Source organism: Hyaena hyaena, unplaced genomic scaffold (genome assembly GCF_003009895.1).
Source record: "Hyaena hyaena isolate Hyena2069 unplaced genomic scaffold, ASM300989v1 scaffold_879, whole genome shotgun sequence".
NCBI classification, from domain to species: domain Eukaryota; kingdom Metazoa; phylum Chordata; class Mammalia; order Carnivora; family Hyaenidae; genus Hyaena; species Hyaena hyaena.
Window position 1 is genome coordinate 336,176 of NW_024081510.1, and position 15,846 is coordinate 352,021.

Below are 15,846 nucleotides of genomic sequence, written 5' to 3' on the forward strand. Positions count from 1 at the left end.
GCACATACCCACAAATAATTTTCTGAGGATACAATACCAAATGGCCAGTGGCACCTAGAAGTCAATGTAGGACTGCAGCCCATTTTTATTTGTCATTAAGTCTCATAAGGAAAGGAAAATACATTTAGTTCTGACCCTTTTCTATGAACCAGCCAGAAAGAGACAGACACATAAGTCTCTATAAAATGGTATGAAACCCTGCTTTACCAGACAGTGGCTGATACACAGGACCTGGTCTTTAACAAAGTGTGCTGATACAGGATAAGCCACTTATTCCTTCCCATTTTCTAAATCTATGAATCAGACTCCAAGGGGAATTCTGACACAGAATGTGCTAAGAGAAGGGAAGCAAGATTTGCTTCAAACAGAGAATTCAGACTTCACATGTATCTATCACATATCTGTCAGCCCTCTGCTCTTGGTTTGCTTTGTGCAGACATTGCACAGAACGGGGATCTAGATTTTGCTACATAAAGATACACAGGTAACTTCTGTGTCCATGTGCAAGAAGGAAAGTGTGCCCCAGAACACCTAAAACTTTGATAATCCATAATTCTGTCTTGGGATAAATCCAAGTATGATTGGCTGGAAGAAATTTCTCCTTATCCTGGATTAATGAAATTCAAACATCTCTCCCTGGGGTAAAACAGCACATTGCTGGATGAGGGTACCTTGGAGATGCCAGGACATTCCGCAGAGGAAAATGCATGGGTCATGGCGAGAGACACCTGGTCTACCTCAGACTCCAAGTGCAGGGTACAGCCAGAGGCCCAGGCACCAAAGAACACCTGGGAAGTTCTGGGCAGATGCAGGGAACTTATAACTGCATTACTATGTGGGAACAGCACTTGGGGTTTCTGGGAGCACACTCTCCCTTCTGTACACACCCTTCTCACCCAACCTCCCTTGGCCCAGCCACAATTGCACAGCCATTGAGAGAATGGGATATGTGAAGACATGAGGTCTGCTGGGAAGAGTACCAAGGTCAGCTGCGGAGGTAAGCCAATCCCATCACCTCCACACAGGCTATAACAGTCCCACAAGAACTGACCTGTGACGTCCAGGCGGAAGGACACCTTCTGGCCCCCGGCCTCACAGCTGTACTCCCCGGCATCCGCCTTCCCTGCCTGCTGCACCACCAGCCTCCTGCTGCAGCCCTTGGCCTCCATGCACACTCTGGAGCTGGCACTCAGCTTCTTCCCGTCCTTGTACCATGTCACCTCCATCTTGTCCTGGGCTACGTCGCAGCTCAGAGTGGCGCTGGCCCCCAGCTTGGCCTGCACCTCACTGCATGCTGGCTGCCCCTTAGCAAACATGGCTGAGGGCTCTGGAGAAAAAGAGGGATATACAGGTTAAGAGACACAGAGATGTCACCAGCCTAGGTCACAGGGATGAAAGCGTCAGAGTTCAATAAATTTCCTACTTGGAGCAAATGCCATCACATACCCACTGGAGTACTGAGAGTGTGTTTGCCAACATATGTGTCCTGTCCTGGAGCCCAAGTGTGCATTTGGATGTGTCCTGAGTCAAGAGCAATTCCCAAGGCTGGTGCAAGGCTCTTTCAGCACCTGTCCCTGCTAGTTCATTGTCCTTCCCAAGTGACAATCAGCCCTTGTGGGCAGATGGGGTTGTTCACTCCTGTACCCCAGCACACTATGTGTCCACCACAGACTATCTTATCAAGGTATAAGTCCCATGTTAAATGCACTAATTCATTTGCACAGCCCAGAGAAGTTTGGTGTGACCATCCCCACATAGCCAAAACACCAACAAACAGAACACATCTATCTTCCCACTCACTACTGACCATCCCCAGAAGTAACCATCATCTTGACCTCCACCACCATCAATGACTTTTGCCTGGTCTTTGATTTCATATGAATGCATGATCCATTGGGTGTTCCTTGGGTCTATCTTCTTCCCCTTGACAGAATGTGAGATCTACCCATGCTGCTGCATGGATGGACAGTTTTCCGTTGTATGAACACTTTAGTTTGGGTTTCTTTATCTCTTGTGGCCCATCTGGGCTGTTTCCAATTTGGGGATATGATGAGTGAAACTGCTTTGAACAGTCTTGTGTGTCTCTCAGGGAACACACAGAACTGCATTTGGACACACATATGGCTGCATTTGGCTTTAATAGATATTTCCAAAGAGTTTTCAATAATGGTTGTGCCATCTTACTCTACCACTGGCAGTGTGTGAGAATTCAGATTCCCCACATCCTCACCAACACTTGAGATCATCGTTTTTAAAAAATTGTGTGTATCCCATTAAACTCAAGTGTGTACACCCAGAATCTCAGAGATTCCATGCTCTGAGCCCCCCAGAGACCGATAACCCTGAACAAAACTGCAAGGTGGCCTTAGGTCAGCATGGTCCTGGAACAAGCCAAAGTTTGGTTGTCCTCTCCCTGCCTAGCACAGGAAAGAGCAACCTTCTTTATAGAATAAGATAGCATCATCCACATAACAAGTTTTCTCATGCAATATCTGACAGTCAATAGAAACACTGCCGGTGTGCCAAGGACAGGAGTAAATAGAAAACCAAACAAAAAAAGTACAATATCAGATGATTGGTTATTACGGTTTTTCAGTCCAGGATATAGCCATGATTAATACAGTTTTAAAATTAAATTTAAAAATAGATCAAACATGAAAAATTTACTACAGACTCTGGAATCTATAAGAAATCAACAAATGGAAGTTATATCATTTGAAAATAGTAAACACACTATAAGTGGGTTGGACAGCACATTAGATATAGCAGAATAGAATACTGGGAAATTGGAAGGTAGATCAACAACATATCCAGAATAAAGCAGAGAGAGAAAAAGAACTAGGAGACAGAGAGAAAGATGCATACAAGACATGTGGGGAACATAAAAAAGTAAAATAAAATATAACAAGAGTTCTGACAAAGGAGAGCGATAGGACAGAACAGAGAAAGGCCAAGGATAGCCTATGGTTGATGAGTACATAAACCCCACACTCAAGATGATCTGCAGCCCCAACCAGTATGATACAAAGAAAACCACATCCAAGTTCATCAAAGTAAAATTGCTGAAATCCAAAGCCAATATCTTAAAAGGAAGAAAGGAAAAGAAAAGAGAATAGAAGGGAAGGGGAGGGCGGGGAGGAGAGGGGAGGAGAAGGAAAAGGAAAAGGAATAGGAAAGAAGAAAATAAACCCTTGAAAGAACATAAGAGTCTGACAGTTGATGTTCTAAGAGAAAATATGGAACCCAGAAGACAATGGAATGATATCTTTAAAATATGAAAATATATAAAATTGACTCTTAACAACACAGGGGTTAAGGGTACTGATCCACCATTCAGTAAAAAATTAATGTGTAACTTTTACTCCCCTAAAATTTAACTACTAGTAGCCTATTGTTGACTGGAAGCCTTTCTGATAATACAAACAGCCGATTAACACTCACTTTGTATGATATGTGTATTATAGACTATAGTCTTACAATGAAGTAGCTACAGAGAAGAAAGTGTTATTAAGAAGAGAAAACACATTTACATACTGTACTGTATTTATAGAAAAATCTGCATATAAGTGGACCTGTGCAAACCCTTGCTGGTCAAGAGTCCACTGTATTTACATATGTAACTTGATACCCAGACAAAATAGGCTTCAGAATTGAAGACAAAATAAATACATTTTCATATAAGCAAAAAACAAAACAAAACCAAACCTAAAGTACCAGAAGACCTAATAAAATAAATAGCCATGACAGAGTTCTTCAGGCAGAAAAAGTAAATAATCTCAGAATATTGGGCCCAAACCCTGGCTCTTCGGTTTTCTGGTTGTGTCAACTTTGGCAAGTTATAGAATTTTCTTAGCTCAGATTAAAATGAGAATATTCAGAATTCCTCCTCTGAGGTTGTTGTAATATTTGAACAAGTGAAAAGACAAGAAGCACTCATAAAATGCAGCCATGGGTATGTAATTAATAACTGCTGGCTGCTACGTGAAAGCATAGTGACAAAACAGGCCATTTGATGTCACCTGTGCATACCCCCTTCCCTAACAACTCACTTAAGGAGCATAAGACAGATGTCAAGGAACTCACCTGTGACGTCCAGGTGGAAGGACACCTTCTGGCCCCCCGCCTCGCAGCTGTACTCCCCGACATCCGCCTTCCCTGCCTGCTGCACCACCAGCCTCCTGCTGCAGCCCTTGGCCTCCACGTGCACTCTGGAGCTAGCACTCAGCTTCTTCCCGTCCTTGTACCATGTCACCTCTGTCTTGTCCTGGGCCATCTCGCAGCTCAGCGTGGCACTGGCCCCCACCTTGGTCTGCACCTCACTGCGTGCTGGCTGCCCCTTGGCAAACACCAATACAGGTTCTGGGGATAGGAAAGGACAATCAAATATCTAGAACTGAATGAGGGCTCACCTTCTGTATCTCAAAACCAGGATGCCTTGGGCACAAGCCTGCCTTACTCTTGGATCCCTCCACACAGAGAATTCCACACTCAGGAGATTTGTAAAGCAAAGAACAGGTTAGTTCTCAGAATCTGAAAACTCCAGGTCAAATATCTCCAGGTCAGTGTGTGTTGTTTCAGGATTTGGCATTTGCCATTTGTGATACCATAATTATCCTAACAAATGGAGGCATATCTTGCCACTTGCACATCAAAGCACAGGTATTTTCAGGGATAATTTCTTGTGCACTGTCACCAAGAGTGGGTGACACCCAAGTCATAAGAACACACACACACAATGACTTCTTTTTTTTTTTAAAGATGTTTTGTTTTTTTAAATGTTTTACTTATTTCTAGGAGAGAGAGAGAGAGAGAGACAGCATGAGCAGGGGAGGGTAGAGAGAGAGAGAGGGAGATACAGACTCTCAAATAGGCTCCAGGCTCTGAGCCGGCAGTCAGCACAGAGCCTGACGCGGGGCTCGAACCCACAAACCGCGAGATCATGACCTAAGCGAAAGTCGGACGCTTAACCGACTAAGCCACCCAGGCGCCCCCACACACAATGACTTCTAATACAGTCTGTGACTTCTAGCAAGCCAATCACCATCCCTATCCTTGGGACCTGATATGGTTTTTATTAAATTACTTATTTTGTTTCACATCACATTACTTCTAGGACCCACTTCATCACTCTAGACTAGATTTCCTTCATTTGACATATACCCATCAGCAATTTTTTCTAGCAAGGTCTTGTGAATAATAAATTCTCTTCATTTGCTTCCTGAAAACATTTTTATTTCATTCTGACTTTTGAATGATAGCCTAGCTGGATACAGAATTCTAGTTGACAGTATCTTCCTGCAGTACATTGGAGGTGATGCCTTCTTTGTGCTCTTCATTGCTGCTGACAAATCTGTAGGAAGGTTAACTGCCCTCCCATTAATCTTTATTTTTCTGTGGTTCATTATAATGTGTCTATCTGTGGGTTTATGTTCCCCACATTTCCCATGATCACTTGTGAATCATAAAGCTTAGGATTCACATCTTCAACCACTGCTAAAAATTATCTACATCTATGTGATTTCTTTCATTATTTCTTTTTTCTCATTCTCTCCAGTCTCTCCTAGAAGTCTTTTTGGATACACATGTGGCCTTCTACTTCTCTTCTCCACATCTGTCGTTATCTCTTATTGTTTTTATTTCTGTTTCATTCTGAGCAACTTCCCCAAATGTATCTTCCAATTCAGTGATTTTTCTTCAGCTATGTCTAATTTGCTATTTATCACTCCACTAAATTGTTTATAACAAATGTGTTTCCCATTCAAGAAGTTTCATTTGGTTCTTCTTTGGATCTGCCTGTTCTTTTCCTTACTATTTTACTTTTTTCTTACATTTACAAGTCTCCCATATAACTCATTTTAAGTATGCTTATTTCAGGTACTCTTTCAGATATCTGTTCTATCATCTGAGGTCCCCAGGTGGTCTAGCCTGATCTTTTCTGTGACTTCCACTTCTTCTCTATATAGAATTGTGCACAGTTTTTGGTCCCAGGGATCTGTGTCTGACTTACACCACCAGCTTGCCAGTAGGTGGGAGCAAATAGGAAGTGGAACAGAGACTAGCATACAAGGATGGAAATCTTGTAGAACAACATCATTAAAGAAAAGATGGACCAGTAAAGCACTCTTCCTAAAGCTCAGGGGGATCATGGGGCACTTGTCTGTCTGCCTTAGCCTAGGTGGGAAAAGTTCCCCTAAGAAATGGAAACCTGTTTCTCACTTGGGGTTTGGGTTTCAATTTATAACACTAGGGACTCCAGACTGAGAAGTTAACCTACAAATGGGGCTCCAGGCCAGTGATACTCCTGAAGCACTGGGCAGCAGGTATTAGGTGGGTTATCTCACCACTCAGGCCACACTTAATACTACTGGCTAAGGAACCCATGCTAGATGCACCAACTCATCACCCACTGCTTTAGTTTCTTAGCACCTTTTCCTTTCTAGCACCTGGAAATGTCCCTTTTTCACCTTGCCAGTCCAGACATTAACTTAACTTGACTTTGTTACATTCTTTCACACATTTTCAGATGTTTATGATGGGGGAGTTTTCACACTATAGAAGTCCACAGTACTTCTGGAACCCCAAATCCAGATGGGGTACTTATAACTATACATGAGATTATTCCATTTCATCTGCTAGGGACTTTCTGCTTCAGGAATGCCTCTCTACTTCCTCAACAGAAGTCAGTGTAACTCTTGGTTTTTGGCCTGCACATCAAAGCACTGGTATTTTTAGGGAGAATTCTGTACATGCTATCACCAAGAATGGGGAATATCCTTGAGTTATAAGATTTTTAATTGGATTCTTAATATTTTTTATAATGCACATAGCCAAAGTACAAATTGTTCTATTTTATGCCTTAAAAATATTTTTCATGGACAAAAAGGTAAAGCAGCTGGCTGCCTTAACCTACCTTTTCTCAGTGACCTGATACCACTTGGGACAGGTGGCTGGATGGAAGGCAGTGGTGAGGATCCAAAAATACATGCAGTGGCTAGCATGGTCTGTGGTCAATCTCCATGTTTGGTTCTCTCTCATGTCCGGGCCCCTCTCTCATGGTCAATCTTTCCTTGGTTCTCTCTCATGCCCGGGCCCCTCCCTACATAATCCCAAGCTCCCCAGTGTCCCAGGGGGAGGTCCCATCATCATCCACTTCTTTTCCTAGTCCCTCCCACCACAAACATGCCTACAGATCCTAAATCTCCCTCCCAGACCAGCGTCAGCTAAGTACCATGCCCAGATAGCTGATCACCCCCTGGATATCCTAGGCTAGCTTGTCACCTACTTCTTCCAGCAAATCTGCTCCTGTCTGCCTGCCAGGTCTCAGATGGTGACCCCTCGATCTATATGTTCACACAAGGGTGTAAGATTCATCTATGTCTCCTGCTTCTCAGTCCACTCCCACATGATCACCGATTCATGTATTCATCATCCCTCTCTGTCCCCTCAACCACAGGCTCTGTTTGACTGGACATGTCCAGAAGCAAAACCTCTGCAGTAAGATGTCCTTGGGGACTAGATGGGTTAAGTGGAGTCTGCATGCTTCTTGTGGATGCGATGACCACCTGAGCTCCTGCCACATCTGCCCTGCCAGCCAACAACAGCTTTGCTTTTGGAATCATGGCCTCTCTGTCATTCCTCCACCCGTGAGGCTATCACCAGACAAGTCCTCACAAACACTTCCACGTGAAAGCAGAGAACACCTAACCACACAACCAACTGTCACCCTTAGCCACAGTCAGCTGGGCACACAACTTTCAGACTGTATGATGAGGCACCTTCCACTCACTTTGTGACCCCAGACTCAGCTGCATCCCCAAGGTGGGCTCGCATCAGATCTCCATTATTTCTGATATTCATTTCAGAGGAGTCCTCACAGACTAATCTTAAAGGAAATTGTGTCTCTTTCATATGCATACCATGAAATTATTCCTGATCACACTGTGTGTGTGTGTGCATGTATGTATGCCTGTGTGTGTATATGTGTGTCTGTGTGTATATATGTAGCAGAGTATATATTTATGGTTGTATGAGCATGTATATGTATATGCATATGCATGTCTTTGTATGTGTGCTTAAATGTGTATGTGTATATGTCAATGCATGTGTTTAAATGTGCTTGTATGAGGACGCCTGGGTGGCTCCGTCAGTTAAGCATCAGACCTCAGCAAAGGTCATGATCTTGTGGTTTGTGGGTTTGAGTCCCACATCAGGCTCTGTGCTGACAGCTTGGAGCCTGGGGCCTGCTTCAGACTCCTTGCCCTTCCCCAAATCTGTCTCTCTCTCTCTTAAACTGAAAAAAAAAAGTGCATGTATGTAATGTACATGTATGTATGTTTGTCTGTATATATGTTTATGAGTGTGTATGTGCATTGAAATGTATGTGTGAGTATAAATATATCTATGCATGTATGTGTGTTGTGAGCATGTATATGTACTTATGTGCATGTGTGCATGTATGAGCATGTATGTGTTTAAATGTGCACACATGCATAAGTGTGTATGTGTGTGTTTGAGATTGCCTGTCACTGTCTGTGCCCAGTAAGAAGTATGTGGGAGCCCTGCATGATTACTTTGATCCCACAGCTGAGCCCACACCATGAGGCCCCCAGCTACAGTGTTTTGCCTTCAAAATTCACCCTAGTGAATTACAAATATCCCTGCAAGGATGCTTAGGATTTGCCCCACACTAGAAATGTCAAAGTTTGGTTCCTCTACATAGTTACCAAAAATTAAGACCCATAGTTTTTTGGGTGTGGAGTTTGGTGAGTTCCTTATAGATTTTGGATAATGTGCAGCAACATGGATGGAACTGAAGGGTATTATGCTAAATGAAATAAGTCAGTCAGAGAAAGAGAGACACGATATGTTCTCACTCATATGTGGATCTTGAGAAACTTAACAGAAGACCATGGGGGAGGGGAAGGGGAAAATAAAAAGTTACATAGAAGGAGGAAGGCAAACCATAAGAGACTCTTAAATACTGAGGGTTATGGGGAATGGGAGAGAGGGGAAAGTCAGTGATGGGCATTGAGGAGGGCGCTTGTTGGGATGAGCACTGGGTGTTGTATGGAAATCAATTCGACAATAAATTATCTTTTTTAAAAACCCATATTTGTAAAAAACACCTTTGCTTGGCCCCAGTTCTGGGCAGAAATACTCCATCCTGTCTCAGTCACCAAATGAAGCCACAGGGCCATGGGAACAGCCGTCTGAAGAGTCTCACAGTAAGCAGCAGCAGGCAGATTGGAGAGAAAAAACAGAATTCAAAGTCCACCAAACCAGAAGTGAGTCTACCTTTTCCCCCTTGTCTGTACTCAAGGCAGCTCAACATCCAAAAGCAGGGCCCTATCCCTCTCCCAAAGCTTAGGGAACAGAACTCCAAGTGCGGAGAGAGAATGGAAGATACCCCATTTTTTCTCCATGCTCTCATGCCCCAACCCATGAAGATTAGAGACCCCTAGAACATGAGAGTGGAGAATATTCCTCTGGAATTGAAGGAGGACACTAATCTTTCTCTTTTCTATCATTCTGCCACTGGACACTGGTGCAAGTGGAACCATTGAAAGCAAGTATCACAGTAACATGCCTAGAATTCCAGCCTTCCAACTAAAGAACTGAAAAAGAAGACAGAAGATCTGGAACACATGGTCATCCAGGAATGCTCGGGATCACCTTTGAGTCACATGTGAGTGAATATGACCCCAAACAGCAGGCCAAAGACTTCGAACTCTGAACTCGGCAGAGGTCACTGTCCAGAATCACACACACCACTAGGTGGGCACATTCAGGATAGATCCATATGGAAAGTCTATGGAAATAAAACAATCTATGGAGGGTTGTCAGGAACTCATAGCCTGAACTCAACAAGGCTTATTTCCAGCTTTACTAAGATCAACATTCCTCATTAGATGTAAGACCCAGAGTTTCAAAATATACCATTCAGTATATACAAGATGCCATCCCAAACAGCCCCTGAAAAACCAGAAAGCTCTTAGTTCACATGTGTAGGAGAGGACTATTAACAGATATCAAAATGACACAAATACTGGAATTATCTAAGATTTTCAAGCAGCTATTACAAAAATGTCCCAACAAGTGAAAGCAAATGCCCATGAAAGGAATGGAAAGACAGACACTCTCAACAAAGAAAGACAAGATATAAAAACCAAATGGACCTTTTACAAGTAGGAACATAAAATTACTGAAATAACTCACTGAATGGGCTCAGTAGCAGAATCTAGATAACAAAAGACTTACTGAACTTGAAGATAAATTAGTGGAAATTATTCAATCTAAACAAGAGCAAGGAAGGAAGTTTTTAGATAGAGTCTCAGGTACCTATGGGATGAAACCAAAAGGACTAAAATTCATGTCATCAGTCCTAGAAAGAAAGTATAGGTCAGAAAAATATTTTCAAGAAACAATAATTCAAACCTTTTCAAATTTGGTAAAAGACATCAACCAGATTATAAGAGCCCAGTAAATCTGAGTAAATTATAAGAGCCAAAGAAATCCACACCTAGACACACCATTTCAGAGCCACTGAAAATTAAAAGACAAAGACTATTGAAAGCAGGCAGAGAATAGAAACCCATGATTTGTGAGGGAACAGTTTGAGCAACCATGAGTTTCTTATAGAAAATTAGTGCTGAAAGAAAAAACCATCAGCCCAGAATTCTGTATCCAGCAAAAATATCCTTCAGGAATGAGGATAAAATAAAGACATTCTGTATGAAGGAAAGCTAAGAAAATTCACTGCCAGCACATATGCTCTACATGAATTTCTAAGGGAAATGACATTGTAGGAAGATTCGGAGGATCAGGAATGAAAAAGACCAACATAAATGGTAAATGTTTGGGTGTTATGGACTATGAACCAAAACTGGGGTTTAGGACTTCAACAAATGGATCACGGGAGGGTTTTGGTGTTAGGACATTTAAGGATTTAATTATGGTCAACAGAGGTCATAAGGGTAAGGCCCTAATCCAATGGGAATGGCATCTTTACAAGAGAGAGACACCAGAGATCTCTCTTGTTCTCCATACACCACAGAAATCAAGCCAGAAAAGGAGCCCTCATCAGCACATGGCCAAGCTGTCACCTTGATCTTGGGCTTCTAGCCTCCAGAACTATGAGAAAATACATTTTTATTGTATACGCCACACAATCTGTGGTGTGTGTGTGTTTGTGTGTGTGTATGTATATTTTTTTAAGTAGGCTTCAAGACCAGCACAGAGCCCAGTGCAGGGGTTGATCTCATGACCCTGAGATCAAGACCTGAGCTGAGATCAAGAGTCAGATGCTTAACCGACTGAACCATCCAGGCTTTCTCTGTGGCATTTCGTTATGGCAGCCTGAGATGACTAATTCACTGGGTAAACAAAACAGACTATTCTTCTCCCACTGAAATCTTTGGAATAAATTTGATCATCGAAAGCAAGAATTACCACATTGTCTGATTAGGTTTTCAATGATAGACATAATACATAAAACAACTAATAACATAATGGTGGGAGAGTAAAAAGACCTACAAATTGATAAAAGTTCTACAACCTAATTGAAGTAATAAAATAATGATTTTTAAAATTTTTTTATTTTTTTAATGTTTTTTATTTATTTCTGAGAGAGAGAGACAGCATGAGTAGGCAAGGGTCAGAGAGAGAGGGAGACACAGAATCTGAGACAGGCTCCAGGCTCTGAGCTGGCAGTCAGCACAGAGCCTGACATGGGGCTTGAACCCACGAACTGCGAGATCATGACCTGCACCGAAGTCGGATGCTTAGCAGACTGAGCCACCCAGGTGCCCCTGAAGTAGTAAAATAATGATTCTAAGGAGTTGAGCATGTTTAGCACAATCTTTAGGACGAGCACACAAAAATATACACAGAACCACAACAGATAAATTAAAATGGAATGCTAAAAACTTCCCAAATGATCCAAAAAAAATGCAGGAAGTGTGAAAACAAGGGGAAAAAAGAGAAAAAACAGAAGTGATAATAAAATACTAAACCTAAATCCAAACACACCAATTACTGCATTAAATGGATATAGTCTAAACACACTGATTATAAGACAGAAGTTGTCAGAATTGATTTTTAAAAAGTCCCAAGTTTATGTTATGTACAAAATCTCACTCTGAATATGTGTAGGTAAAAACGAAAATTTTTTAAAATACACATAATGCAAGCAATAATCAAAACAAAGCTGGAGTATTTATATTAATACCATATAGAAACTAATTTATATTAATATTATATTAAAATTAAAATTAAATAAAGTAAAATAAAATAAATTAAATATATTAAATATATAATATATAAATATATAATAAATATATAATTAAATATATTAAAATTAAATTAAATTAAAATTTAAAAAAGTCAACCTTTGAGTCAAGAAAATTACTAGAGATATTATAAGATAAATGAATTACATTTACAAGGAACACATAACAATCCTAAATGAGTAAGCTCCTGACAACAGAGCTTAAAAACTTGCAAAAAAACCCTGACAGAACAGAAAGTAAAAATAGAAAGTCCACATGTATAGCTGAAGTGTTCAATGCTCTTCACACAACATGCTAGTAGACAGAATATCATCAGGGGTGTAGAAGAACCAAACCATTAACCAGCATGACCTAAGGCATTCCCACCCAACAACAACAGAACATACTTTCCCTTCAAGTACACATGGAACATTTACTAACATAGGCTATACTGTATGGTAAAAAATTTTTAATTTTTTAAACTGAAGTTGTACAACGTATGTCCTCTGACCAAAATGGAATCAGATTGAAAGTCAATAACAGAAAGATAAGAGTAAAATATCTAAATACTTAGAAATTAAACAGCGTACTTCAGAAAAATATAGGAGTCAAAGAAGTCTTGAAATTAGTAAATATTTTAAACTGAACAACAATTGGGGCGCCTGGGTGGCTCAGTCGGTTGAGCATCTGACTTCGGCTCAGGTCATGATCTCACAGTTCGTGGGTTCGAGCCCCGTGTCAGGCTCTGTGCTGACAGCTAACTCAGAGCCTGGAGCCTGTTTCAGAATCTGTGTCTCCCTCTCTCTCTGACACTCGCCTGCTCATGCTGTCTCTCTCTGAGAAATAAATAAAACATTAAAAAAATTTAAATTGAACAATGAAAATTAAAACATCAAAATTTGTAAGATAAATTTAAAGCAATGCTTAGGGAAATTTTAACATTATTAAATATTTTTATTAGAAAAGAAAAAAGTTCAGGGGCGCCTGGGTGGCTTAGTCAGTTGGGCGTCCGACTTTCGCTTAGGTCATGATCTCGCAGTTCGTGGGTTCAGGCCCCGCGTCGGGCTCTGTGCTGACTGCCAGCTCAGAGCCAGCTCAGAGCCTGGAGCCTGTTTCAGTCTGTGACTCCCTCTCTCTCTGACCCTCCCCTGCTCACGCTGTCTCTCTCTCTCTCCTAGAAATAAATAAAAAACATTTAAAAAAAAAAAAAAGAAAAAAGTTCAATCAGTAATCTATACTTCCACCTTAAGAAATCAGAAGCAAACAAACCCAGAGCAAGCAAAAGAAAAAGTAATAAAAATAAGAACAGAAATCAATTAGATTGAAAAAATTAGAGAAAATCAATGAAAACTGTATCTGATTCTTTGAAAAGATCAGTAAAATTGATAAATCTCTAACAAGACTAATGAAAAAAGAGAGAAGACCTAAACTAACAATGTCAGGAACAGAACAGAACATCACCCAGACCTTACTGACATTAAAAGTTTAACAAGAGAACAATTCAAGCAACTCTATGCACATAAATTAAATCTGGTGAGACAAAACCATTCCTCAAAAACCACAAACTATTAAATTTTGCCCAAAAGGAAATACATAACTTGCATGGTTTCATCACTATAAATAAAATGTTTTCAAAATTTAAATCTTCCAAAGAAACTAATGTCTAGGTTGCTGACTTAATCAGGGAAATAACTAAAAAAAAAAGAACAAAGAGAAATCACATCAATTCTACACAGTCTCTCACAGAAAACAGATGAGAAGAGAACCCTTTCTAACTCACTTTGTGAGGCCAGCATTATCCTGGTGAGCAAACCAGACAAAGACACTATAAAGAAAACTGCAAACCATAATTCCTCAAGAAAATAAATACAAATTTACTCAACAGCATCACATTGAGTCAGAAGCGTGTCAAAAGAATAACAAACCTCAATCAAGTAGCCTTAATTCCAGGATTACAACACTTGTTAAATATTTTAAAATCACTAAAAGAGACATCAACAAAACTGGCAAAATAACAACTTTTTAAAAACTGTATAAAACTTACAAAAATTGTTGCAATCAACTTTTTTAGAGCTCTGGAAATTAACTGAAGGCTTGTAGCAACTCAGGGAGCATGTATTCAAAGAAAACAGCTGAATTTCAGTAAGAACATCAAGATTTGTGGTGTTTTACTGTACCCAATCCTCAGACCCTCTTCCTTAACTCTGAGGTAGCCTGGAAAAGCAACAGTCCACAATCACAGTGAAAACTGGCATCCTGGAAGCCACAGAAGGGGGTAGAATGAGACATGAGCTCTGTCAAAGCCCATTCCCAGAGAACTGTCATTATTTGGCCTATTTGGTGGTTCACTGGAAAATTCCACTCACAAGCCTGTCTGTCTGTCTTCTTTTCTTCCTTCCTTTTTTCTTTCTTTATTATTCAAACATAAACAGAAGGTCATCCAATGCAAACACCCTTTCTCCATCAGCATTGAAAACAATCACAGGCAATAAATGATCATGGCTGCCCTAGGTAGGGGATAACAGTTGGGCAAGCAATAGACTAAAGAGTTTAAAAGGAAAAGCTGAAGAATGAGATGTCCACAGAGGGCTTTGGAAAGCTCTGGCACATTCCTGGTTATCTACATACACATATATGTATACTCAAGAGACATTTGAGAAGGCCCTAAAGTCACACATCAAGCTAACCTTGAGCTGTGGAAGCAAGAAGTAGGGGCAAATGTAGAACCATAAACTGTCTGATTGAGTGGTGTATGCATGTACCAACACACACACAACACACAACACACACTTGGCAAGAAGTAGGAGACTTCTTTGTTACCAGCATCTAAGGAAATCACTACAAAACCATTAGATGACCAATAAACTAACCAATCAGAGACTTCAGTGGTTCACACAGTACAAAAATGCAAACTTCACAGAAGTAGTTCAGAAAAGTCACTGAACACACAAACAATAGCAACAAAAATGAACACCAACAACAACAAACTGGGGAGGGGTTGGAGAATCTGAACTCAAGTTCCCATGTTTTATTATTTAATATTCCACTTATCAACAAAGAATGACATGACATGCAAAGAAGCATGACCCGTTAGAGGAAAGGAAGCCAGCAACAGTCAACAGGAACTGTCCCTGGGAACACCCAGATACTGTCTCACCAAACAAAGTTTTTATGTCATCTAGTTTTATATGTTCAGAGAACCAAAGGAATCATTTTTCATAGAATAAAGTAATGTCTGAGAAAAATGTCTCAACAAGTACAGAATATCAGTAACAAGATAGATTTCTAAAACTAAATAGAAATCTAGATTTGAAAGTATAACTGGAATGGAAAGTCACCAGAGGGGTTCACATCTGCTTTGAGTAGACAAAAGAAAGAATCAGTGCTCTTGAACACAGGTCTCTTAAAATTACACAGTCTGAGGAGCAGAAAGAAAAAAGAATAAAGAAAATGAACAGAGTCTAAGATGACCATGGGGCAATATAAGCACAAGGGGGATTTATTTACAGGGAGAGGGCAAGAGAAAGAGGCACCAAGAATGTTTAGGAAAAAATGATCAAAAACCCTAAAATTAACATCC

At 40.6% G+C, this 15,846-nt stretch overlaps 1 protein-coding gene across 1 annotated transcript in view; it reads right to left on the minus strand.

Moving 5' to 3' along the window:
* The window catches only part of OBSCN (obscurin, cytoskeletal calmodulin and titin-interacting RhoGEF), a 159,920-nt gene that overhangs the window by 128,836 nt on the left and 15,238 nt on the right, over positions 1–15,846 (minus strand). The window contains 2 exon segments of the mRNA XM_039220260.1: positions 1,052–1,327; positions 4,084–4,359. Coding sequence (XP_039076191.1) covers positions 1,052–1,327; positions 4,084–4,359 — 552 coding nt within the window.